This window comes from Neofelis nebulosa, chromosome 7 (assembly GCF_028018385.1).
Source record: "Neofelis nebulosa isolate mNeoNeb1 chromosome 7, mNeoNeb1.pri, whole genome shotgun sequence".
Lineage (NCBI taxonomy): Eukaryota > Metazoa > Chordata > Mammalia > Carnivora > Felidae > Neofelis > Neofelis nebulosa.
Window position 1 is genome coordinate 117,546,205 of NC_080788.1, and position 27,966 is coordinate 117,574,170.

The following is a 27,966-nucleotide window of genomic DNA, read 5'->3' on the forward strand; positions in this document are numbered from 1 at the left end:
TGACAAGTGATTGAAATACTGGATTTCTTACATTATTTATTTATAGCCGAGACAAGTTTGTGCTGTAAGAGTTTCCTTTCACATCACTTTGCCAAACTATCGGCATACCTGGAAGATATTGCTGGTTTGGTTGTGGACCACTGCAATAAAGTGAATATCACAATATAAAGCAAGACAAGTCAATTTTTTGGTGTTCCAATGCATATAAAAGCTATGTTTACCCTGTAGTCTAATAAGTGTGCCAAGAGCATTATGTCTAAAAAGACAGTGCACATACCTTTTTAAAAAAATTCTCTTGCCAAAAAATGGTGACCGTCATCTGAGCTTCCAGCGAGTTGTAATCCTTTTGCTAGTGGAGGCCCTCACCTCAGTGTTGATGGCTGCTGACTGATCAGGATGGTGGTTGCCAAAGGTTGGGGTGGCTGTGGCAATTTCTTAGAATAAGACAGCAATGATGTCTGCTACATCAGTTGACTCCTTTTATGAGTGATTTCTCTGTAGCATGCTATTTGATATCATTTTACCCACAGTGTAAGTAACTTCCTTCAAAATTGGAGTCGTTCTCCAAAATCCTACACTGCTTTATCAACTATGTTTCCGTAATATTCTAAACCCTTTGTTGTCATTTTAACAGTCTTCACAGCATCTTTACCAGGAGTAGATTCCATCTCATGAAACCACTTTCTTTGTTCATCCGTGGGAAGCAGCTCCTCATCCATTCAAGTTTTATCCTGAGACTGCAGCAGTTCAGTCCCATTTTCAGGCTCCACTGCTAATTCTAGGTCTCTTGCTATTTCTACCACATCTTCGGTGACTTTCTCCACTGCAGTCTTGAATCCTCAGGGTCATCCATGAGTGTTGGAATCAACTTCCAAACTTCTGTTAATATTGATATTTTGACCTCTTTCCACGAATTGCAAATGTCCTTAATGGCATCTAGAATAGTGAATTCTTTCTGAAGGTTTTTCGGTTTGCTTTGCCCAGATCCATCAGAGGAATCAATGTCTATGGCAGCTATAGCCTTATAAAATGTATTTCTTAAATAAGACTTGAAAGTCAAAATTATTCCTTGAATCCCCATGGGCTACAGAATAGATGTTGTTTGCAGACACTGTCAATGAGCAGTAGTATTTTTTTAATTTATTTTTTTGAGAGAGAGACAGCAAGCTGGGAAGGGGCAGAGAGAGAGAGAGAGAGAGAGAGAAAGGGAGACAGAATCCGAAGCAGGCTCCAGGCTCCAAGCTATCAGTACAGAGCCTGACATGGGGCTCGAACTCACGAACTGTGAGATCATAACCTGAGCCTAAGTTGGACACTTAACTGACTGAGCTGCCCAGGTGTACCCCAACGAGCAGTACTATTTTTGAAAGGAATCTCTTTTTCTGAGCAGTAGGCCTCAACATTGGACTTAAAATATTCAGTAGACTATGTCATGAATACATGTGTCATCCAGGCTTTGTTGTTTCACTTGGAGAGCACAGGTAGAGTAGGTTTAGCATCATTCTGAAGGGCCCTAGGATTTTCACAATGGTCAGTGAGCATTGGTGTCAACTTAGAGTCATCAGCTGTGTTAGCCCCTAACAAGAGAGTTTTGAGGCTTTGTAGCCAGGCATTGACTTCTCTGTAGCTATGAAAGTCCTAGATGGCATCTTCTTCCAATAAAAGGCTCTTTCATCCACATTGAAAGTCTGTTGGTTACTGGAGCCATCTTCATGAATCATCTTAGCTGGATCTTCTGGAGAACTTGCTGCAGCTTCTACATATGCACTTGCTGTCTCGCCTTGCACTTTCATGTTGTGGAGATGGCTTCTTTCCTTAAACTTCCTGAACCGACCTCTGCTGGCTTCAGACTTTTCTTCTGCAGCTTCGTCACCTCTCAGCCTTCCCAGAATTGCAGAGCGTTAGGACCTTGCTCTGGATTAAGTTTTGGCTTAAGGGAATGCTGTGGCTAGTTTGATCTTCTATGCAGACCACGCAGACTTTCTCCATGTCAGCAATAAGGCTGTACTTTCTTATCATTCGTACGTTCACTGGAACAGCGCTTTTAATTTGCTGCAAGAACTTTTCCTTTGCAGTCACAACTTGGCTAATGCTTGGCACAAGAGGCCTAGCTTTTGGCCTGTCTTGGCTTTCAACACGCCTTCCTCATGAAACTTAATAATTTCTAGCCTGTGGTTTAAAATGAGAGATGTGTGATTCTTCCTTTCACTTGAACATTTAAAGAGCATTGTAGAGTTATTGGCCTAATTTTAATCGTAAGGAATAGAGAGGCCCGAAAGGAGGGAGAGAGGTGGGGGAACAGTGGATCAGTGGAGCAGTCAGAGCACACACATTTATTGGTTACGTTTGCCATCTTACATTGGTCCAGTTTTTGTTATCCCCAAATACAACAATAGCATCAAAGGTCACTGATCATAGATCACTGTAACAAATACAATTATAATGAAAAAGTTTTAAATATTGCAAGAATTATCAAAATGTGACAGATGCTGTTGGAAAAGGGTGCTGATAGACGTGTTCAGTGCAGAGTTGCCACAGACCTTCAATTTGTAAACAAAGAAAAAAACCAAGAAGAACCCCAGTATCTGCCAAGTGCTGTAAAGTAGAGCTCAATAAAATGAGGTATGCCTGTATTTTGTACACTAGATGATGTGATCTTCTTACATTGCCTTGTTAGATGCAGCCACTATGATGTGGTTTGAGAAACTTCACGTGTGGCTTCTTTTTGTGGAGAAGAATATCATCTACCCATTGATTGTTCTTAATGAACTTAGTAGCAGTGCAGAGACCATTGCTAGTCCAAAAAAACTGGATACAGAGTAAGTACAGTACTCCTCTCATCTATGTTTAACCACTAGCGGCTGTCATAGGCAGTGTCTTCAGACATTGATCAAGTAACAAATAATTGAGTGTCATTAGGGCAGTGCACTGTAAGATAAAAAAGTGAGGTGAAATTCCTGAACATCTGTTCCTGCTCTTGTATATCACTACTCTAGACATCTTATTGTCAACTAATATTTTATGAGAGAACATTTATTGAATAAGGTTCATTTCTGTTATTAGATGGTCAATTTGAGAGATGTCTGTTTTTGTGTACTGTGTAAACCAGACTATGTAGGTGGTCACTTGCCTGTACGGTCATCGTATAGGCCTACACACTAGACTAGGTACGTGTTGTTGGGTAAGCGTTAATACATGTTTTTTATGTGCTAAATGCTATTACTATTAAAGCAATACAGATATTAAGAAACTGGAGAACCATATATTAGAAATGCAATGCTGTTACTTATTTTTTTAAGTGTGCTTATTTATATAAAGAAATAAGAATCATAATACATATTGTTAAAAGGGAATGTAAGAGTTTATTTTAGGATGTGATTTGCTTGGTGTATAAATCATTTTTAGAAGTTCACTTTGGATGTAAATGTATCGTAAGCATAGTAAATGAAATAGTGATTTTTCTGAAGTTAGTAGATTTTCTGAAGTTTTCAGCCATTGATTGATGAGTTGTGCTTTCTTTATCTTATAGATTAGGTGCTTTAATGATCACCATTGCTGGTCTGAAGTTGCTACGATCCTCTTTCAGCAGCCCTACATATCAGTATGTCACAGTCCTCTTCACTGTGCTCTTTTTCAAAATCGACTATGAAGCGTTTTCAGAGACCATGTTGTTGGATCTCTTCTTCATGTCTATACTCTTCAACAAGGTAATTTGTCACTGAAAGGAATATCCCTATCGGTAAAAAGTAGCTCCCTAAGTAATATAGCATTTAGTGAGGATTCTGCTTGCATTCCATTTGCTTCACTGTCTTTTAAGTAATGTCTTTCTTCAATCAACCAGTCATTTAGAAACATAGTAGAATCCCTAACCAATGTTACTCACTATGATCCATAAAAGACGTGTTTCTTGTTATATAGCTAGGAAGATAAGATTAAGTTATATAGAAAATTTAGAGAAACACCACTAGCTGTGTATTTTTAAATCCATAGGATCTTCCAAAAGTGGATGTGGTTTTGAATAATCCTAGAAATAGATGTGGTAATAATTGCACTGGGCTGTGGGCTGCTAGATAGATGGAGGGAGGAAATAACCTGATAGCTGAATGAAGATGGTAAATACTGAAGGCAGTGAGGCCGTGTGGGAGGAATCAGAAATTAGTTTCATGGTGACATTTGCAGAATACTCTGAAAATTACAAAATGCTTCTGAGATTTATTATCCACCCATAAGAGACGTACTTTTAGTCCTTTTACAAATGAGATGACAAAATCTGGGTCTTCTGCCTCCCATTCCAAGAATCTTTTTGCTGAACCATACTACCTTTCTCAATGAAATAAGTTGTGCAATCAGATTATTTATAAATTAGAGTTTAGATTTCATGTTAACGCTGACCACATACAAAGGACTTTGACATATATTATCCCATTTGATAGGTAACAGAGAGCTGAAGCATATGAGCAGCTACAAAACACAATGAAAGCCCAATTTTAGGCAAGTTAGCCTGGTCAGCTACATTGGGATGACTTGGGGAAGAGAGAACCCAAAGGTATGGAGAACAGTTTAAGAGACTGTGACAGTAATTGAGATGTGATGGAGGTCTAACCTAGGATGGGAATAGTACAAGTGGTAAACGTTAATCTGAACAGGTTTTAGTGATAGTCCATTTCAAAATATTGTGCTAAATGTTGTACTAAGTAGCTTCTAGAATATTGCAGTATTATGTTTGCTCGGTCACTAATTTGTATGCATTTTTATCATTTATTTCCTCTTCTAGTGAGCATGGGTAACCAAAGGAGGAAGCCAGAAAGTTAATCAAAGAATTGTTTGTATAAAGAAGCATGTGGTTTCTCACAAATTTAAATATTTAGACTGGAAATTGTAGGGCATCTTAGTATACTGTTGGGGGAAAAAGTGAAAGTTGCAATAAAATAGAAACAGTCTTTGAAATAGTCTTAACTTGAATTAGTTTGGATTTTCTTAATACGTTCATTTGTTAAGCAAATTGTTCTTGAGAGCATACAGTGTTCCACAGCTGTTCTAGATGCTGAGGCTACATCAGTGAACAAAATAGAGAAAGCTCTGCCCTTAAGGGGTTTGCATTAGTGAGGTTAGGTGATAGAATTTAACAATGATAGTAAGCAAGTAATTTTTAAGAGATTTCTAGATATAGTTTTTAAGATATCATTGTAAGATGCACCATCAATTTAATAATCTTACAAGAAAAAAATTACTATGAATGTATACAGAAATTTTTATCCACTACCCACTTATCCATGTAATTGCATATCATTTTTTCCTCAGTGTTACAGTCAAAATTTGAGTTCAGTCTGTTTCATATTTAGAATCTGAAGTTTTCTGAATCACTGCTTTTAGACCATGAATAATGGCATCTTGATAATACACACACTGCTTTTACTTCCTGACATCCTGATCACGTTAGTATCAAGGATTACCGGCATAAATTTGAGTCACGGAGAAGAATGCAGGAGTTCATCTGCTTTTTCTAATTGGTTGAAGTTGAGGTTTCTTTTTTTTCAATTGGGAGTTAAACAGGTTCATTTGCAAATTAACTGAAATCGTTCAGTTAATTGAGGTGCTTGATGCCTGAATCATGGCACCAAGTTAGTCTGAACCTCTTGTTTTTAAGATTCTGTGTCTGTTTTGTGAATTGGACCTTGCATTGCCTGCCATGCAGAGGCAATTTTGGACAAACACAGTAATTCTGTTTCAGTGTTGAAGACGTGTTCAACAACAAAACAAATACTAATTTACATAAAATTAAAACGTGTCTTGTGTTTCCATTGACCATACCAATTGAGGTTATCAGATGCCTAATATGCACTACTAAATCCTTAGGCGAATAGGCAGTGACAACTGTATTACAACTTTATTTCCTGCCTGGCTGGTTTCAAATTTCTTCTGACATTGCATTTAAAACATACTCTGTTTCCAAAGCACTACAGTTTGAGGAGAATGTGTCTTAGGGATAAAAATATGTATGAATTACTTAAGCTTTGCAAACATCTAAATGTCCTACCTTTTTTTAATTCTGCTTGTAGTAGTAGTAATATAGCCAATAGAGGGCATAGAATTTTTTTTAACAGATGAAACACAAATCCATAAATCAGCTAGCTGTCTTTACTTAAGTATATATTCAGTGTTTTGGCAGTTGATTTATCTTTTCCTTTTATGCAAATGGCAGATATTTTCAGTGCCATTTTCTTATAGGAAAAAAATACATTTTAAAGGTCTTTCATTTTCTAATTCAAATATCTGACAAGTTTTTTACGGATTGTTTTTCTTTTCCTCCTACAGCTTTGGGAACTCCTTTATAAATTGCAGTTTGTGTACACTTACATTGCCCCATGGCAAATTACATGGGGTTCTGCTTTCCATGCTTTTGCTCAGCCCTTTGCAGTACCCCGTATCCTTCCAATAAAAGTTGTATAAGAAAGGGCGGTCATATCCTTATTGTGAATGTTGGTTTATAGACATTTAAATTACTAGGTGATAAATTATCAAATATTCTCAGTGCTTTGGGTGCACCCACAGATCATCTGAACATGAGGACAGTATTAAAGTTTTATAATTAATGCTGATTTAAAATTTTATGTTTACAGATATGAGTACTTTTAATAAATACAAGATGTTTAGAAATATTTTTTAAATACTTATTTGAGAGAGAGAGAGAGTTAGAAAGATAAAATATATCCCAAGCAGGCTCCGCATTGTCAGTACAAAGCCTCATGCGGGACTTGAACCCACAAACCGTGAGATCATTACCTGAACCAAAACTAACAGCAGACGCTTAACTGACTGAGCCACCCAGGCACCCCTAGAAATATTTCTAAATGAAGATTACAAACGTTTTTCATAATCATGATTGTAATTTAACTATGTCTAAAATTTTCTAATCTCATCATTTCTTAAAAGTACTTTCTAAATAAAAGTAAAGGTTAGTGACTACGTGGATAGAAATACAGATTTTTTGTTTGTGTAAATTTTAGTTTTACCTTGTGGAAAATTAAAGCCAGCATCTTTATCCCAGGGTAATATATGGACTTTTCCCAAATACGTATTAGCAGATGTTTATTTGATTCCCTTCAAAGCATCATGCCAGGCTGTACTATCCTGGGTTGTCTTCCTACTTGTACCCCCTTATATTGTCCAGTGACACCCTCTTCTGTATTCCTGTGACAAACTTCACATTGTTTTCATTGCGGTAATGGCAATGTGTTTGTGAGATGTATTTGTGTGTGTGTGAGTGCTCACTCAAATGAATGTTAAAGTCCTTAACCAGCTTTTTATAGATTCAGCCATGTTGTTTGTTCAGGCTGCTGTATCGGCCTTTTTTTCTACTCCACTAAATCCCTTTCTAGGAAGTGCAATATTCATCACTTCGTATGTTCGACCTGTCAAATTCTGGGAGAGAGACTATAAGTGAGTACAATAAAGCATTTGAAAGCCAATTTTATCTATTTTTTACTAGGAAAAACTATCAACAGCATTATCATAAATGTTTCCTGGTTAATAGTTTTTGTGTTGAAATATGTTGCTAAAACTTTATAAATACTCTTGAAGTTTCAAAATCACATAAAATTAGAAGAGTCAGAGTAACTGTTCTATATTTTCTCTGCCATTTTTCTTGAGATTTTTTAAAAACCTAGTTCTTGGTGAACATATTCCTTTTTCTGTCTTTTTTCTTTTAATGCTATTTCTTAGAGTTCCACATTAATACAGCTCTGAAACTTTATGCTATACAATGTTATGTCATTATAGCAGTCATAACTAGTTATCTCATAGTTTCCTGAGAAATATCTATTTGTAGAGCTAAATTTTCTATAGATTACATCTGGTTTCTCATGAGCAGAACTTTTTAATGACCATCTCTGTGCATAAAGTATTTTCTCCATTTAGATTTAGTTTCTTTGGCTGGCTGTTTCATCTGATGCCTGCTAACTATCCTTACGTGTAATCTCTCCACTCTTTCTTTCTTTCTTTCTTTCTTTCTTTCTTTCTTTCTTTCTTTCTTTCCTTCTTTCCTTCCTTCCTTCCTTCCTTCCTTCCTTCCTTCCTTCCTTCCTTCCTTCCTTCTTTCTTTCTTTCTTTCTTTCTTTCTTTCTTTCTTTCTTTCTTTCTTTCTTTTCTTTCTTTCTTTCTTTCTTTCTTTCTTTCTTTCTTTCTTTCTTTCTTTCTTTCTTTCTTTCCTTTCTTTCCTTTCTTTCCTTTCTTTCCTTTCTTTCCTTTCTTTCTTTCCTTTTGGAAAGATTATCCAAAAGAGGAATTACTGAGTCACGGAACCCAAACATTTTAAAAGCGTTTAACATGTATTGACATTGATTCAAAAAGAGCTTATACTAATTTGTAATTCTATGGGCCATCTCCATGACTGCCTCTTTTCTCTCTACACTTTCACACATCAGGGCACCTAATAGGTGAAAATAGTGGTCTCACCTTTTAAACAGTGGAATAGCTTGTGGGTTGGAAGCTTTTGCTCTGGTCTTTTATCTAAAACCACACTTGGTGTTGCTCTTTTTGATGAATTTCTGTGTTACTGATGTTCTCAGGCAATTTAATTTTGGTCCAAAATACTGTCTGTGGCAGCAGTTTTGGTCTCAGAACCCCTTTACTCTCTTCACGGTTATTGAAATGTCAGAAGTTTTTGTTGACACAGGATTTATCTACAGATACTTACTGTGTTAGAAATCAAAACTCAGAAAAATTCAAATGTTTATTAATTAGTTTAACAATAGCAACAATAAACCCATTATGTGTTAATATAAATAACAGTTTTTAATGAAAATTACTGTAATTTCTATACCAGCAAAAAAATCAGTGAGAAGAGTGTCACTGTTTTTGTAGTTTTATAAATCTCTTTAATGTCTGGCTCAGTAAAAGACAGCTGGATTCTCATAACTGCTTCTGCAACCAATCTGTTGTTGCAATATGTTGTTTTGGTTGAATTATATGGAGAAAATCTGGCCTCGCACAGACACATAGCTGGAAAAGAAAGAAGTATTTTAATAGCCTTTTTAAACAATTGTGGATATTTCTCTTTGATCTTTCACTAGAAGTCGACACATGGTAGTTTCCTAAAGATTAGTTGCAATATGGAATCTTAAAACCATATCTGTTGTTGGGGAAGAAGAATTTCCTCTACCCTTCAATATCCTTCTAGCTCAACTAAGAATCAAATTGACATGAGACAGATGAACAGGAGAGAATCAAATTTAATAGTGTGCATATGTGGAATCCACACAGATGTGGAAATTCCAGAGACATGTAGCGTGATACTTACATGAGCTAAGGAGAGAGGTAAGGGTCTTAGGATACAAAGGGGAGAAGATCATTAATAAGAAGGTGAAAGGAGGTGTAAGGAATGTGTTTGTTGGTAAGCTATCAAACTCATTATAGTAAATATACATTTTCCCAAATTCTGATTTTTGCTGAAAAACTTGAATTTTGTTATTGGCAACAGGACAGACTCACTTTCTTCATTTTTGAGAAATGTCTCTCAAGTATGCAAGTCTGAATAATCACAATAAAAGTGATGTTCCATGAAAAAAAAAAAAAAGTACCAAGTGCAGCTTGCAATTCAAACAGTGGCACAAATGCAATCCCTTGAGACAACCATCACACAATATGAAAAAAACCTATACTGAGGAGGTGTGATTTAATAAAACCAATTTTTTTACTGCTTCATTAAAGACATTTTCAATTGAAATGTGAATTTTTGGTTTATTGTTTTTTCTTGTGCATGTGTGGCAGTAAAAAATACAGTTTGATACTAATGCTTTGATTCAAGTTGAAGTGCTGGTAGTCATACCCACCATTACTTTTGCACCATCAATGCACTTGTCGACTGGTGAAAAAAGTCAGTAACAGCTCAAGATTGTTATGAAAATCATTTTGATCTGGAAAACTGCCTGAAAGGGTCTTGAGGCCCCTGCTTCCAGTTCTGTGGACCACATTTTAGGAACGACTGTTCTAAAGAACACTGTACCATTGGACATTAATAGATGTACCTTCCCCTTGCAAAAATGTTTCACGCACTGTATGTCTCTAAGAACTATATATGGTACACATTTTTAATCAATTTTTTTTTTTTTTGCATTAAACTCATTAATGTCTTTCTACCCACTGTTCAATTTAACATGTTAGGAGATAACTGCTGTGTTTATGTATAATGAAGGTGGGAGAGTAAAAAACCTTACCCCTAAACTACACTACTGAGGAGTTTTAGCAATATGCCAATCATAGATTTTTCTCAGAGATATACATAAAGTGATAATACTCAACTTCAATTATATGGTTTTCTCCTTTTTAATTAAGGCTTAGTAAAAATGTTGTTTTGCCCTCTTCAGCACAAAACGAGTGGATCATTCGAATACCAGATTGGCTTCCCAGCTTGATAGAAATCCAGGTAAAAGTTCCATTTGTGAGTAAAGAAGCAAGTCTAAGAAATGTGTTATTTATATATATTTCACTTCCTAACTGATTGGGAATCCTCTGTCAGTTCCAAATTGTCATTTCCCAAAGAGTATACAGTAAAACCTTGGTGTGTGAGCATAATTCATTCCAGAAACATGCTTGTGATCCAAAGCACTTGTATATCAGAGTGAATTTCAAGAACCATTGGCTCAGTTGTGATCATGTCACATTTGGCATCATATACTGCTTATATCGTAAGACCTCTCTCGTTTATCAAGTTAAAATTTATTAGAAATGTTTGCTCGTCTTGTGGACTACTTGCAGAATAAGTTACTCATGGTCCAAGGTTTTACTGTCTATCCTTTGCTTTTTGTTCTGCTTTAGCAAAGTATATGTGAATTCGAGTATCTACAATGTATATACCCATCTTTTATAAAATGCACTGGAAGAATGCTCAGAGGAATTAAAAATGCCATTGAAAGATATTGTCTTCCAGAGGTTAAAAAGTAGAACAGTTAAAGTAAAACTGGTCAAGTGTATCAAAGAATATGCAATCTGACCAATAGGTATATTTATTAATACATTTGCTTCCCCTGCTTCCCTGAATATTTAGGTAAATATTCATTTAATTTCATTTAGTTTATTGTGTATAAAGATGTCATGTGAGGGAACCATTCAAGACAGAGCTTCAGTAAACGTGGTATTTGGGTGGTGGTAACATTATCTAAAGTCTGGCTCCTTAGTTTTGTCATTGGGGAAACATCCTTTTGTCAGCTCATCTGTTAGTAATTGGACACATAGAGGGTGAATCTCACTAATCCAACTGTAAGAAATTAACCAGAATTCCAATGTATTAATTTAATAAAAGAAATCTAACTCAAAGGTAGACTGAAGTATTTGTATCCATTTGACTCTCAGATTCCTTCAAATACTCTGTCTACTTGAGAAACGTAATTAATAATCAAATGGTTTTTGTAACTCTAAAATTGGATTACGTAGGACTAGTTACTTGATAATAACGACTGTTGTCACCACATACTGGTAGATAAAACAGCCATCTCAGCTCTATGTGCTTGGAATACGTCCTTGTGTAAGGGGCTTGGAATTCTCATGATGCAAATGATGCCATTGTGTATGTTAAAAAAGGCCAAATCCTGAATTAATATGCATGCTTTTTTTTTTAACTTTAAAAAAATTTTTTAAAGATTTTATATTATTTTTAAAGTTTATTTATTTATTTTGAAAGAGACAGAGCACAAGCAGGGGAGGGGCAGAGAGAGAGTCCCAAGCAGGCTCCATGCTCAGTGAGGAGCCCCGATGCAGGGCTCAGTCCCACCTGAAGTGATGTCAAGAATTTGGGGCTCAGCTGACTGAGCCACCCAGGCACCCCTGTAACTCTAAATTCTGAACCTCTTCTCATTACCCTGTTTCATTTGTAAATAGAAATTGTTAGGGTATTAATATTATTTTTCTTGTCAAAAAAAATTTCCCTAACTAGAAATTAGCTTTAATATTTTTAACAATCTTGTTGATGTGACAGAGATGTAGGGTAAAGTGTAACATTTTTAATCCCTTCTTACAGGATCAGATGACAACAATCTGAATTCCATCTTTTATGAACATTTAACCAGATCCCTACAACACAGTCTCTGTGGTGATTTGCTCCTAGGACGGTGGGGAAACTACAGTACGGGGGACTGTTTCATTCTTGCCTCTGACTACCTCAATGCATTAGTACACCTTATAGAGATAGGCAACGGGCTAGTCACTTTCCAGCTGCGGGGACTTGAATTCAGAGGTAAGACATTCACCTCTTATTTCTATTGGGTTTTATGTGTTTACATCTCAGATCAAAAATCAGCATAAAATTAGATCCTTAGTCTTTGGAATTGTGGAATGAAAAGAGTTGTTAAAAGAACAATTTTTAGATACTCTTCCAAATTTCACATTTAGAGAACAATCTTTTTTTTAAGTTTGTTTATTTATTTTGAGAAAGAGAGATGCATATAAGCACAAGTAGGGGAGAGGCAGAGAGAGAATCCTAAGCAGGCTCTACTCTGTCAGTGGAGAACCCCAATGCAGGACTCGAACTCATGAACCGTGAGATCATGCCCTAAGCCAAAATCGAGAGTTAGATGCTTAACCAACTGAGCCACCTGGGTGCCCCAGAGAAGAATCATTTTTGTGGTATGCCAAAATATGTAAAGGTAGCATCATTTGTGTATAACTGACTATGTTCCTGGTGATGTTGAGTTTCTGTTGCTTTCTGCTTGCTGTCTTGTCATTTTCTTTGTGAGAAGTTGCATATATTTGTGAGATGGCTAGCAGCATCTAGAATACTGTATTGTGTGAGGCATAGAGTAGCCAACCAGGTACTTTCAGGTAGACACCATGCCTTTGTCCTCAACAAATGTTTGTTTTGAAGTGAAGCTCCCATAACATCAAAACAGTTTTAAAGGGAACAAGTCAATGGCATTTAGTGCATTCACAGTGTTGTACAACTATTAGAGTAGGCAGTTGGTTAGGTTCAAGCAGGGTGCCTGGAGGTCAGTAAAGAAGAAGCCAGGGCTGGCTGTCTGGAAAGTCAGAGGCCTGTCCTGGCAGGATCTCAAAACAAAGCCACAAGAAGCCCGAACAAACCAGATAGGCCCAAGATGACTGACAAAATAGGCCAGTGACCCCTGACCAAATACGAAAAAAAAGTGTGAAACCTTGCTTTCAAGAAAACCCCACCTCAAGTAATGAATATTCCTCCCCCAAGTTAACACCTGTCATTAAGTGATAGAAACCCAACCCCCTGCAGGTGCAGGTCTCTTGCTCATTCTCTCTCTCTCTCTTTTGCATTTGCCCACTCAAATCTCATGGGTGTACTTCTGCTTTAATGAACTTTCTTGTGTTGCTCATGTGCTGTGTTGTGCCTGTCCTCGAATTCTTTGTGGTGACAAGACCAAGAGCCTTCAGCCACATCTTTGGGACATGTTGGGTCGAGGCCTCAGGACCTGGAGTCTCCCGTTTCTGTCTTGTTCAAAGCATTCTCATCACCACAAATAAAACCTCACACCCATTAGGCGGTTACTCCCTATTCCCCTACCAGCCCTCAACAATTTTGTATAACGACACATGAAGCTGTTTCTACACAGAAAATCATGTGTTCAGAAACATACCAACTTGATGTTATCAACTGCTATAAGTTGAATATTTTGTAAACATGAATAGAAACTTGTTTTATAGGAATTGAGGAAAGTCATATTAATGTGTAGCTTTTCAATCTAGGGAACATTTGAACTTGAGAGTTTTTAGAGAGAACATCCAAGCTGTGTTTTGATCTACTCTAAGAAGTGCCTTGCATGCTTTTGACTTGAAATGGGAAATAAGAAAGCATTTGACTAGATAGAGGATCAAATCAGGTTTATACCCTATAGCTTTATTTCCACCCTGGTATTGAATCAGAAGGTTTGGACCTTCGTTAGGTAATATCTTTGCTAATGGAGCAAGTGCTTTTCTAAAATTCTCCCATTCACTGAAAGTAAGATTGTACTTGTGTGACACTCAAATTAAGGCACTAAATGTTGATGTTTGTTATTCATTTATGATGTTTGTCATCCAATCTCTCTCTTTCACCATGTCCTATTCTTGTTTTATGATTTGTTTCTGCCTCTCCAACAGAGCCCAAGACCTTAATTCCATCTCTCTAGAGTCTTATCTAATGTTCAGAACTAACCCAACTAGACTCATCCAAAAGTCAGCACCCCCTCACCACGACACCTACTACTGCCGTGACCTTGACTTTTTAAAAAGAATTCACCTTTCTTTTTTAACTTTTTTGTTTTTTTAAACAAATGTGTGTGGGGAGGATATTTTATCTAGCATTTCTGTATGTGTGAGTCAGAAGGGGGTCCTTCTTAGGATCTGCTAATTTCACCATAGTGGTCAGAAACTCTCCAAATCAGAAATTGATCCAAATTCTCACTCTTCCAACTTTCACTCTCTGGTACCGAGTAGATTCAAATAAAATTTTGGACAGATTTTTTACCATTCAGACTCTCACTATTTGCCAAACAAAACTCAAACTTATGTGGGAACATAGTATGTCTTACTACCTGAATTTGTGCTGGATTTGGATAGCAAGAGATACCTATAATTCTTTACTCAGCCATAGTGATTTTTTTTAAAATGCTTATTTATTTGGGGGGAGGGAAGAGAGAGAGAGGGAGAGAGAGAATCCCAAGCAGGCTTCACGCTGGCAGACACAGGGCTCGATATCATGAACTGTGAGATCATGACCTGGGCCGGTATCAGGAGTCAGACACTCAACTGACCGAGTCACCTAGGTGCCCCAGTGATTTTTTCTTTACAGGCAAATTTGATCATATCCCTTTCAGACCTAAAATTTTCAACGGCTTTCCATTGCATTTAAAATAGAGTTCATATCCTTAGCATGCCCTACCACACTGTTTGTTATCTGGCTTTGCCAGTTTCTCCAACCCCACTTTATCCCACCGTCCTCACTCACTCTAGTCACACTGGCCTTGCCTTCAGGGTCTTAACTGTGCTGTTCTTTACTAAGGACTTTTTACTGCCTTTCCTTTTGCCCAAAACGTACCAGCCATCCCCCCTCCTCCCACCAGCCTTCCACCTGGCTAATTCCTTAATTATCTTTAAGCATTAACCTAAATATCACTTTCTCAGAGAAGCCTTCTCTAAACACCTAGCCCACATGATTATCTCATGTTGCCATTTATACCTCCTTAGCACTCAGCATAATTATAATTTCATTTTTATTTGTGTTTGTTTGAGGTATATTTCTCCTTTAGCCCAGAGGTGGCAAACTTTTCTGTAAAAAGCCAGATAGTAAATAGTTTGGGCTTTTGGAAGCATGCACATTTTCTGTTGCATATTTTTATTTGATTTTTTTTTTTAAACAATGCTTTAAAAACAAAAACCATTCTTAGTTTGGATTTGGCCCTGGGCTGTATTTTGCAAACCTTTGAAGTAGGTTGTAAGCTCCTCAAGAGCAGGAATCTTGTCTGCTGTATTCATTACTGTGTATCCAGTACTTACTTCAGCAGTTAGCATATAATACATAATTAGTTAATTTTGTAGAATGATCAAGTAAGTATATAGCTGTTTCTCCTTTCTTTTTATTCCAGAATTCTCATGAGGTCTGTTTATGTTCTTGCCTATATCTTGTGATCTTTGGTTATTTTCTTTCCTTCACAGTGTTATCCCCTGTCCCAACTACCTACTGCCTCTCAAAATACTAATCAAGAGTGTCAGTATTTTGCCAAAAAGATATTTGGATCTGCTGAGCATTTTGATGTATCTTCTGGGTATAGTCCATTAAGCCAATTTAATTCCTTGATTTTACTGTGTCTCGTAGTGGATTCTAAATATTAAGTGACATTTAACTCAGCAGATTTCTTGATCAGTTTGCTGTACATCTTGGTTAAATCCCTTTATATTTATTTCATTTCCATTTTTATTTTACTGATATTCTTAATATTCTTTTCCATGTAAATTTTATGTCAAAGACTTATCAATCATTTTTTTGTCTACCAAAATTTTATTATTATAACTTCTACAGTGTTAACTTTTTATTTGTAAATGTTACTTCTGCCAAGCACAGTTTTCCGGGTCAAACTTTATAGGTCAAAAATGTATTATGCTAATGGGATTCCTCTTGGTTTTTACTCAGATTACTTTCGACATGTCTCTTTTTCATAATTGCCAGTTTTATTTAATTTCATCAGTAATATTCACTATGAAGTGACTGAAAGACATAGCTAATCCAGGAAATAATTGGTAATGGGTTCCTTATAACGTATTCTGGAATCCCTTTCCAGATCTCAGCGTTCTTTTTTTCAGTTGCTAGTATTAATTCCTATGCTTTTTAATGACTTTATTTTCTAAGCCAAATGTATTACTAGGGTATGTTGGGGTAGGAACTGTTCTTGGGATTTGTATGGTAGAGTAAAAACACCCCACATTAATGCAGTTACTGAGTTCACTTTATTCTGCTGCTCTGAACAAGGGTCTCATTCTGTCTCCTCAATAAATGTCAGCATCTCCAAGTTCCCTCTTGCCATGTGTCTTTTCTGTATACTGCTCACAAAGTGATCTGCACAGAGTAGAGCTGTCTTTCACTGTGTCTCTCCTTTACTTAAAAACCTTTGGTCTAGTCAGACCTCCCAGAAAGATGACAAAATGAGTAAAATGAAGTAATAACATAAAATCTAAGGAACAGACCCAGCTTCATGCCACACTTTTAAAATGCCAGTCTCAGGATGTTTCTTCTAGAAACTGAATAATTCTTTGCCCTCTCTAGCCTATTCTGGCACATGGAAAAAGGAGAATTTCTCCAGGTTGTTACAAAGCCAGTGTACTACTGATAACAAAATACAACTAAACTGACTAAAAAAGTAACTAGTTTAACCCACATGTGGCCATAGATGCAAAATTTTTCAGAACCCAGAATCAGCAGAAACCAGGAGTTCCTTTTTTCAGGTTCCTTTTCCTAGTTGAGTCATTTTCATTTTTTAAATTAAGTATTAGAAAGCAAATTAATAGAATTCATCTTTTAATAGGTTATAGGAGAAGACAATAAAATACGATGTTCCAGAAGATGCTAGGAGACTTTTGATTGAATTTCATTTCCTTTATTGGTCTGAAAAATACTTCCTAAAATCACACACATCCTTATTCTGAAAAGGAAAAAAAAAAAGTTTGTGAATATAGATCTGTAGTCATGAGCGTGTGTGATGGTCAGCTGCAGCAGACATTCCTGTTAATGTCAGGTTCAAGCCAGGGTTTTTCTTTTTACCACGGTGTGACATTATTCCGGAAGTACTCAGCAATGTATTTGAGTAAGAAATGAAACAGCAGAGTCGTTCAGAGTTCTAGAGTGATAAACAAGATGGCTCTTGAGCCCTGTCCCAGCCTACCTCTTCAGCCTTATCGTTCACACCACCACCACCACCACCACCAAAAACCACCACCACCACCCGGATTGGTTTTCATGGCATCTTTTTCTCTCAGAGCAGTGTTTTTCAAACCTGGATGGTGTATATGTTCTCTTTAAAGAAAAAAATTATTGTAAAGTCTCGTATAAGTTATTTAGCCTAAATATGTGCCTTTATAAAATTACGTGTAATCCCCTTATAATCATTATATAAGGAATTTACTAATTAAGTGGAAGCAAGACCACAGAACAAGATAAGATAAAAATTAACATCAGTGTGACAGGTGATATCTTACTGGCACTAGATTGCTGTGGGTGTAATTGTGTATTCCAATTTTGTATTTTCCCTTCAGTAACACTAATGCAGGAAATGCCTGTTTGGTATCTTGTATAAAAGAATGTAACTTCAAAGAATTGTTTGCTAGTGCTAAATAATCAGATCTCATAACTAATTAAATTTTATCAGCAGATAAGCTTCAAATGCCAATAATATAATTTTAACCAATTATTGTTGGAATTGGCAGCAGAAAAATTATGTATTTAAGATTAAATTATCACGAACCTTTACAGTTTATATATCCAAATAAGCAGGATGTACATAGTATTCCTGCTTGCAGTACGGACATGATACTGATAAACAGAGCTCAGATTCTTTTGAGTTCTGCATGTCTGGCTATACTGTGTACCCTGTGACGATTTACTTCTAATTCAGTCCTTCCCTTATTGAATTAACTCAAACCTTCATGAGATGTCCCTTTACTCATTGGCCTTCATTTGACATAAATGCTATTGTAAACCCAAATTTGAAAAGTTTGGGATCAGTGAATCAAAATTAAGAAGGTTACTGCGCAAATTTTCAGAACCTTCAATGCACTAATGCATGTTGTGATTCTTCAGGAAATGAATATATAATATGTCTACTTGCTGGAGCTTCCTGCAGTTTGTTAATGAACATTCCAGGGCAAATCAGTCACATACTTTCAATTACTATAAAAGGTGTCTTTTTTTCTAAATTTCTTGTGTCTTTGAAGCATTTATTTTTCTACTTCATATTTTTTTTTCTCCTTTGTATTCACTCGTGTCTCTCTCTCTCTCTCTCTCTCTCTCTCTCTCTCTCTCATTCTCTTTAAGGTACTTACTGTCAACAACGGGAAGTAGAGGCCATTACTGAAGGCGTGGAAGAAGATGAAGGATTTTGCTGTTGTGAACCTGGTCATATTCCTCATGTGCTTTCATTTAATGCTGCATTTAGCCAGCGCTGGCTAGCTTGGGAAGTGATAGTCACTAAGTATATTCTGGAGGGGTATAGCATCACTGACAATAGTGCTGCTTCTATGCTTCAAGTCTTTGACCTTCGGAAAGTACTCACCACTTACTATGTCAAGGTAAGGGAATGTGCCTCATTAGATCTTCTGATAGTTGAAAGTTTTTCTTGGGAAAGACTTATGTATATTTTTTGTACCTGTGCTTTGCTTCTAAGTAGTGATTTAAATTCTCGAGTATCCAGTAAGTCAGTAAAGTATACCTATGAAGGTCTTGCTGTTTCTTTTTTAGTTGAACTTACTCCATTTGTTTATTAATAATAATAGCTATTATTTGTAGTTCATGTGTTTTAGGCACCGGGCTAAGGAATATGCATATATACAAATATATGTATCTTACCCAGTTTCCTAAGGGAGTATCACATCTCTGTTTTACAAGTAAACAAAAATCAGATGTTACCTGTCCCAAGTCCTCTAACTAGCAAATGGTTACAGATTTAAAACATAGGCTTGTCTGACTCCTGAGCCCTTGCTGTTGACCACTGCTTTGCACTGCTTTCAATAAACTGAATAAAAGTATTGCAGGATTTGGGAGTTCCCCAAGACCACCCTCACTTGTGACACCAGCTGCAGGGGCCACTCTCAGATTCAGTAATTTGCCATAAGGACTCACAGAACTCAGCAAGGCCATTATACTCTTGATTAGGATTTATAACGGTAGAAGGATACAGATTAAAATCAGCCATGCAAATAGGCATATAGGGCAGGGTCCAGAAACACCAAGGCATGAGCTTCCAGTTGTCTTCTCCCGGTGTAGTTGTGCACATAATGCCCATTTCTCCCGGCAGCAAATGTGTGACAGTATTCACAGAGTATTGTCAACTAAGGAAGCTTGTTTCAGCCACGGTATATAGAGTTTTTATTGGAGTGCAGTCACTTAAATGTGGCTGACCACCCACACGGCCAGCCTTAGTTTCCAGCTCCTCCAGAGGTCATGGCTCTAAGCCCCAAGTGAACAAAGAGTCTTAATCAGCCAAGGCATTCCAAGGGAGTAGAAGCTATTTCCCAGGACCCAAGGGCAGATACCAAACCTCTCTTTGGGCAAGGCTAGTTCTTTACTACACCGGTATTCTGTTTTTGCTGAAGATTTTACAAGATTACAGCACAGCTATGATTTGGCGGCCTGCAGACAAAGCCAATATTTTCAAGAGGGAAATGTGTGCCAAATTTCGATGACCCATGTCTGGATTTTCCACATCTGTGTTACTTCCTCTATGTATCACCTTATTTGTGCTGATTGGGATGAATGTTAAATCTTATATTTAATGTTTGGTTAAACCCAACCTCAGGGAGATAGATTTTATAGTTTTTACATGCTGTGCGTCTGCATGTGTATATGGGATTTTCCAATTCTGATTCTAAATAGATATATTTCTGTCGCTTTATTATTGTAATTCTATAACTTGACCTAGTATCACAAGCCGATTTAATAACTTTCTATGAGCAGTTTCTCAAATCCATCACAGTAAAGTTTTTCTGCCTCTCTTAAAATACCCTAAACTCAAAAGTTCTAAAATCAATAGAATTATTTTGAATTTGCCTTGCTGAATTTATGGTTGTGATTTTTAAAGTATTAAATTAACTGTTCATCCAGAAAGACCTGAGGTCTTTCTTACAGTATTGAGCTAGAATAAAATATTAAGTTATACAATCAGTATAAACTGTTGGCATTTATTTAGTGAGAAATTGGAGTTAATCCAAATTATAATTTAACCTGGATTTTTTTTTTTTTAAATCTTTTCCCCATTAGGGTATCATTTATTATGTTACAACTTCTTCTAAGCTAGAGGAGTGGCTAGCTAATGAGACAATGCAGGAGGGACTGCGTTTGTGTGCAGATCGAAATTATGTTGATGTAGACCCAACATTTAATCCAAACATTGATGAAGACTATGACCATCGACTAGCTGGCATATCCAGGGAGAGTTTCTGTGTGATTTACCTCAACTGGATAGAGTATTGCTCTTCCCGAAGAGCAAAGGTAGAGGTTATTTCATTTATAACTGTTTGAGCCTATTTTTTCAGAGATGGAAAGACTATCCCTGTTTGTTATTATGAGGTCAGTTTTTCCAGATCTTCCTCTTCCTGGTCATCTGAGTAAGAGAATCTGCAGTTGTTAAAAAAAAAAACAAAAACTCAGAGGTTGAGGGGAAGCAATATTCTCCAGATAGCAATTTGATTTTCTTTACTATAGTTATAGTCACTGGGAGGGTAATACAGCCGTCACTAATAGCCAGCTTATGTCCAGAAATAACTAATTAATAGATAGAATATTGTATTTTCAGGAGAGGACGTTATCAGTAATGCTGTATACCAGTAAATACTTTGAGATGTTTTGCTAAGATCCTTATACTTTATAAAACAGCCAGTTTTTTAAGTTTGTTCTGCTATTATAAAGTATTCTATTTTACTTAAAGGTTTCAAAGAGCCTCCTCATACATATTGATACTTCATTTTATACTGATTTGCTAAGCTTCTTCTCATTAGAACTATTTGAAGACATGGAAATTGTATGCTAGTTGAGTTCTTCATTCTGATTTGTTAAATATCTTCTGATTTGTTAAAATACCTTTATACCTTTCTGATAACTAATGTTCTTTGTTTTTTAAAGCCACTGGATGTAGACAAAGATTCATCCCTGGTGACTCTTTGTTATGGACTTTGTGTTCTGGGACGGAGAGCTTTGGGGACTGCATCCCACCATATGTCCAGGCAAGGAAGGCATTTCTGTTTTCAGGAAAAGAGTAGGGGGAGTTATATAACATAAATCTGAAAAATCTGAAATAGCTTTTCAGAATGCTTATTCTATGCTAATTTATTGCAAAAGTCTCTTCTGATACTGGTTTTTTATAGATCTTTGAACATAGTTGAGTTCTCTCAAGTGGTTAATAGCTGGCTTTTAAAATTCACATGTGTGGGTAACTACTGGTAACAAGAATTTAATGGAGTTAAGGCATTTTTAATAATCACCCCATAAAGTTTATTGGTCTCCCCCTGTTTTATATCTGTTTTTCTAATGATTTACCTCTTTTTATTTTTCCATATATCCATGTAGTTTTTGTCCAAAGCATTTATGCTTTTAATATGGCTAATCTAGTACATTAGATTTAGGGAGTATAAATATAAACTGAATTTCTTGACATACGCATCTTAATGAATTAGAATTAAGAAATATTACCTGGTTTAGATTCTTTTGTGATTACTATATGTTTTCCAATAGGCCCTCCTTAAGTTTTTGTAGCTTATATACTCTTCGTTGTTGATTTTCATGGACTCACTGTTATAGTGGTTACTAAACAAGGATCCCAGCTCAAACAGGCCCTATATCCCTTGTGATTCTGATTGAGGGGTTCTGGCATTAGTACAGTCTTTGGAATCTGTATTTGCAAAACACTCCCAGATGATTCTGATGTACAACCACATGTAAGAATCAGTGTGATGGAAGATCTTTGTCAAAATGTGTAAACTTTTATCTCCAATCCTAACAGTAATTTAGAGTCATTCCTCTATGGACTGCATGCCCTATTTAAGGGAGATTTCCGTATTTCTTCAATTCGAGATGAATGGATCTTTGCTGACATGGAATTACTAAGGAAAGTAGTAGTCCCGGGGATCCGCATGTCCATTAAACTTCATCAGGTAAGAAAAGGAAAACTATAATGTATTACTGGTGTTTAATGGTGCTTGTTCACTTCCAAATTATGTTCCTGGGGAACTTTTTGAGAAACATTTCATTCGAAAAACAGCAAAACATGATTTATGGCAAGATATTAAATCTTAGAAGCCTGAACGTATGTTTCTAAGAGTAAATTTGAATATTAATATTAAAGAGTAAATGATCTGGGCACGAACTTGAGGCAAACTGTAAGCAGTGACAAACTGGAAATAAAGGTCCCTCACCCTTAGAATTCTTGTTTTGACCTCACATTTCACACGAGATTCAAGCCTCTTCCGTAGCTGAATGTTAGCCAACTCCCAGTGCAGTGGAGTAGCATCTCGGCAGAGTTGTAAGTGCTGCTATTACTGAACTCTGTGTTTAGTGTAGCAAGTTATATAGAACGATAGATGGTCAGGACAGATTTAGCCTTAGTTAAATAATCCTAATAGGGTAATAAAAATTAAAATGTAACCCCCAAATACGTTTCCAAAGCCCTGGATCATTTCAAGACTGTATTATGAAATTAAGAACTGGTGCTTGCTGCCCTAATCATTCCACTTGACAATAGTCATCAGATCTGGTGACAAAGACTGCCTGATAAGCCTCATTAAAATGCATCTTTTATACTCAAATCTGTTTGAATATTTTTCCCCCCACATAACGGGTGAATTACTCTGCAAGTGATATTACTATAATCTAAGACTGCTGGAATAAAGTCAATGTCCCATATTATTTAGGAGATTACTGATCAGGGATATATTATTTGAAAGTCTCTGTTGAAAATGGAATAGTATTTTGAGGATCATGGAGAAAATGTACATTTGGGAACAAAGAGTTGTCCATCTTCAGACTGGCTTTCTGGTTTTGAGACAATTCAGTGTCTTTAAAAAGAAAAAAATAATGACTTTAGGTTAAAGTGTTTTTAAAACTTCAGAATTTCTCAAAAGGCACTGATTAATATATCTGCTCTGTAAGAAATACTCTTTTACATAACATGATTATCTAACAACTCCAAATAGAGAGATCGTCAGTTAATTCTAAAAGTTATGACAAGTATTTTATCTCCATTTGTCAGAGAAGAAACTGAGGCACAGGGTATCTGTGTTTTCTGATCCCGTAGGTCTTTGCCCCCATCTCTCCCTACAGGTGCTCTTACCTGTTGCTGCCACGTTCATTTCCTTACATGTTCCTTTGGCGGTGGCATTATTGCCTGTGACAGTGTTTCTGTGCCTTACATGATGGCCCAACACAGTTGGGTAAACTCACTCTCATTAGCCGTGACTGACAACAACAGTGACAAGCAGGGGGTAAGGGGTTGGAATCAGGAACCCAGGAGCCACGGAAGGCTGGTGAGGGGAAGGTAGGGAACACAAGTGCCCCTGGAGAAATTCCATAATTCTGACACACCTTTGAGAAGGCTGAGGTGGACCCATTCAGTGGTAAGAAACAACCATTTATGAGCATCATTTTGAGACACAATTTAGGTTGCCCATGAGGGACTCTCAGGCCAAGAAAAGATAGATCTGTAAATAGGTAATCTCCAAGGTTTGTATGTTGTATACTCCTGAAAACTCCCAAAAGCAAAAAATGGGCAATGTTAAGCGAACAATATTAAAAGAGAGGATATGCATACACATTCTATAGAACCCAGAAATAATTACCTAAGAGAATGAAAGTTTATGTCTGTACAAAGAACACACATGTGTGCATTGGAGTCTTAATTGTAATTGCCTCAAACTGGAAACAACTCAACTGTCCATCAACAGACGAACAAACTATGGTATATCTACATGACAGAATATTACCTAGCAATAAAAAGGAAAGGACTACTGTTAGACTCCACAACATGAATGAATCTCAAACATTATGCAGAGTAGAAGCCAGACATAAAAAGAGTACATATTGTATAATTTTATTTATATAAAATCTAAAGCCAAACTAGTCTGTAGCCACAGAGAGCAGGTTAGTGGTCCCTTGGGATGCGGAGATTGATTGAATGCCAAAAGACAGGAAGGAGTGTTTGGGGATGAGGGAGAACTTTTATATCTAGAATGTAGCAGTGATTACATGGGTGTGCATATTTGTCAAAATGCTTCTAACTGCATGGTTAAAATGGTATCGTTTGTTACATGTAACTTATACTTCAAACTTAAAAAAAGGTTTTTTTTCCCAGAAAGCTAGAAATATAAAGTTTCTCTTAACCCTTGCCTCTCAATCTTTGCTAATACTTGGTAGGTGTTTTTAATTTTTGCTTTTTCCTTTACAGTTCTTTTTTGATTTTTTAATTCTCTAATGTATTATGTTTTTACTTTATAAATTAAAACTTATAATCTGTGTAGTATTTATAATTTTACACTGTTGTACAGCATATTAGTGCTCTTATATACATGATGGTCTCCACAACCCAGAAAATTATCATCATCATTATTATTTTTTAGTGAACTGGGGGGGAAACCCCATTTATTTATTTAATTTTAGAGACAGAGACGGAAGGTGAGTGGGGGAGGGGCAGAGAGAGAGAGAGGAAGGTACAGAATCTGAAACAGGCTCCAGGCTCTGAGCTGTCAGCACAGAGCCCCACACAGGGCTCGAACAACCGTGAGATCACCACCTGAGCCGAAATCTGATCCTTAACTGACTGAGCTACCCAGGCTCCCCAAGCCAGAAAATCATTTAAATCCCAATTTGGTAGGTGAAGACTAAGAACTCAGAGAAATTAAGCAAATTGCCTTTTTTATGTGTTCTTTTGTTCATGTGTTTTCTTCTCTATTTAATCATTTTGTAAAACACTTTACCTCCTTGTTTTACCATTTTCATTAGTCTCAACATCCAGTTTGGCTTATAAGTGACATGATGAAAATCTTACAGTCAGTCTGTGATTGAGGACAAAGATGTTTTGTTTTGAGAGTGTGTGCGTGACAGAAAGCAGGGGAGGAGCAGAAGGAGAAAGAGAAAGAATCTTCAGCAGGCTCCCTGCTCAGCAGAGAGCCTGACATGGGGATCAGTCTCACAACCCTGAGATTATGACCTGGGCCAAAATCAAGAGTCAGATGTTCAACTGACCGAGGCACCCAGGTGCCCCATATTTCTTACTCGTCTTTACATCATCACTGCTTAGCACAATGCTTGGCCGCCAATGAATGCTAAAGGAATCAGTTTCATTAACTTCAAAAAATATATCTTGTGCATTGGCTTATAACTTCTCAAGTGTATTTTTAAAATGCCTTTGAAAAACTTTTGCCAGAACTGGGAACATTTGCTCTTTTTATTTGAAACATAATGAAAAAGATCACCCAAGAGTATCTTCCCATCACCCCATACCATTGTACAGCCCTTCCAAGAAGCAACCACTGCCAATAATTTGATGTATATCTTTTCTGATTTCTCTAAGTTCATAGACATTTCCATCTATATGTATAAATATTTGCCTTTTAAAAAATATAATTGTGCTACATAAAATGATCTGTGGCATATGCTTTCCCCCCTATTTAATATAACATGGATGGGGTATCTGGGTGGCTTATTTGGTTAAGTGTCCAACTCTTGATTTTGGCTCAGGTCATGATCTCAAAGTTCGTAAGATCAAGGCCTGTATTGGGTTCTGTGCAGACATCAAGGAGCCTGCTGAGGATTCTCTCTCTCTCTCTCTCTCTCTCTCTCTCTCTCTCTCTCTCTCTCTCTCTCTCTCTTCCCCTCTCTTCCCCTCTCTTCCCCTCTCTCCCCCTCTCTCCCTGCCCCTCCCCTGCTCAGTGCACATATGTGTGTGCTCTCTATTTCTCTCTCAAAATAAATAAACTTAAAAAATACATATAACATGAATAGCCAGCACATACAGAGGCATGTCACATTTTTAACGGCTCTGTAGTATTTCAGGGTATGATTTTTAACTACAGTTTATTTAGCAATTTCTGTATTCATGGGCATTCTGCTTGTTTCAAATACTTTGCCTCCAAAGCAATATTCATTCAGCCCAATGAGAAGAAATATTTGAACAAGATTAAACATACTCCATTTTGACATGCCTAATATTTTCCAACTTTGTCCATTTTATTAAGACTATAATTATTGCCTAGGTCTGCACTTTTATTTTCCATTCAAAAATTATACCAACACTACCATACAAAGGAACTGTTCCTTCCCTAGAGGAACTATTTGCTACAAGACCGTGCATTGTATGAAATCTGGTTATCTGCTGATATGAGAAAGTGAGCTTAATATTTAAAGGAAAGGTTAGGAGGGTTGGTGTACAGACGTATTGTTAATTTGTAAATGTGGCTTAGGCCACGTTCTCTAGAAACAGAGTCAGAGTCCAGGACCCCTGTGCAAGAGATTGACAGGGTGCCCTCCGGGGAATTTGTAAGGAAGGGAGAGAAGCAAGGAAGAAGCTAAACAAAACTTGTATTTCAGCTGAATTCTAGCTTCTGCTGAATTCTAGAGTGAGTTCTGGAGTGTCAGTGTCACCAAGAGTTATATTAGAGGGAACTTTTATGTATATTAGAGTTGTATGTAAGAGGGAATTTTTATGTAGTTTAGTCTTCCTTAACTGATACCAGTGAGACAGTTCTTGAACAGAAAAAAATTATGTGTGAATGAAGACATGTAAAACCCAACTTGAATGAGAAAAAGAAAATACATAAAAATGGGAAAGGTATTTATTTATTTAAAACTTAGAGGATAGGGTTGGATTGAAGAATTTACAAAAGTAGCACGGCAGTAATGAGCTAATCCCTAATCTGATTGAATTTAAGAATCTCTGATTTATCTCTAATAATAACAATATGTATGGATATGAAACATTCATATTAAACCAGTTTTTAAGAATTTTCATTTAGTAACTGAGTAGTAACTATAGAAGCTTTTATCAGTACACTGGAAGTCCTTCACTTCCTATAAACCATATTTTGGGGGCACTTGGATTGCTTAGTTAAGCATCCAACTTCGTCTCAGGTCATGATCTCACAGTTCATGAGTTTGAGCCCCACATGGGGCTCTGCACTGACTGTGGAGTCTGCATGGGATTCTCTGTCTCCCTCTCTCTCTCTCTGCCCTGTTAGTGCTCTCTCTCTCAAAATAAATAAACTTTAAAAAAAACAAACATTTTTTATTTCTGTTTAGGATCATTTCACTTCTCCAGATGAGTATGATGACCCTACTGTGCTCTATGAAGCCATTGTGTCTCATGAAAAGAACCTCGTAATAGCTCATGAAGGGGACCCTGCGTGGCGGAGCGCGGTTCTTGCCAATTCTCCCTCCCTGCTTGCTCTGCGGCATGTCATGGATGATGGCACCAATGAATATAAGATCATAATGCTGAATAGACGATACCTGAGCTTCAGAGTCATTAAGGTAAGTTTTTGAGGCGTTTGTGTCTGAAAAAAGAAGAAAGGAACTTATATAACCTTGTCCTAACTTTAAAAAGTCATTGGAACTCTTTTTATAGACAAAAAAAATGACCATACTACATTAGCATTATTTATGAGCACTTAATTTGATTTATTTTAATGTAATTTATTCTGTCCTCTGAAATTTTCTCAAGTACGATAGAGTCTTATAATGTTTGCTTATTTTCTTTCTGTGGCAGTCTTATCTATTATATA

At 36.7% G+C, this 27,966-nt stretch overlaps 1 protein-coding gene across 10 annotated transcripts in view; it reads left to right on the forward strand.

Annotated features, from left to right (window-relative positions):
* Window positions 1-27,966, forward strand: part of PCNX1 (pecanex 1) — a 169,862-nt gene that overhangs the window by 130,041 nt on the left and 11,855 nt on the right. For 9 of the 10 annotated variants that reach the window (XM_058739509.1, XM_058739511.1, XM_058739510.1 and 6 more), the window contains 11 exons: window positions 2,678-2,819; window positions 3,530-3,707; window positions 6,316-6,424; window positions 7,311-7,440; window positions 10,365-10,423; window positions 12,014-12,229; window positions 18,521-18,774; window positions 20,462-20,692; window positions 21,323-21,423; window positions 22,200-22,350; window positions 27,485-27,715. In XM_058739509.1, coding sequence (XP_058595492.1) covers window positions 2,678-2,819; window positions 3,530-3,707; window positions 6,316-6,424; window positions 7,311-7,440; window positions 10,365-10,423; window positions 12,014-12,229; window positions 18,521-18,774; window positions 20,462-20,692; window positions 21,323-21,423; window positions 22,200-22,350; window positions 27,485-27,715 — 1,802 coding nt within the window. The remainder of the gene's footprint in view (window positions 1-2,677; window positions 2,820-3,529; window positions 3,708-6,315; window positions 6,425-7,310; window positions 7,441-10,364; window positions 10,424-12,013; window positions 12,230-18,520; window positions 18,775-20,461; window positions 20,693-21,322; window positions 21,424-22,199; window positions 22,351-27,484; window positions 27,716-27,966) is intronic. The other variant, XM_058739513.1, reaches the window with a different exon arrangement.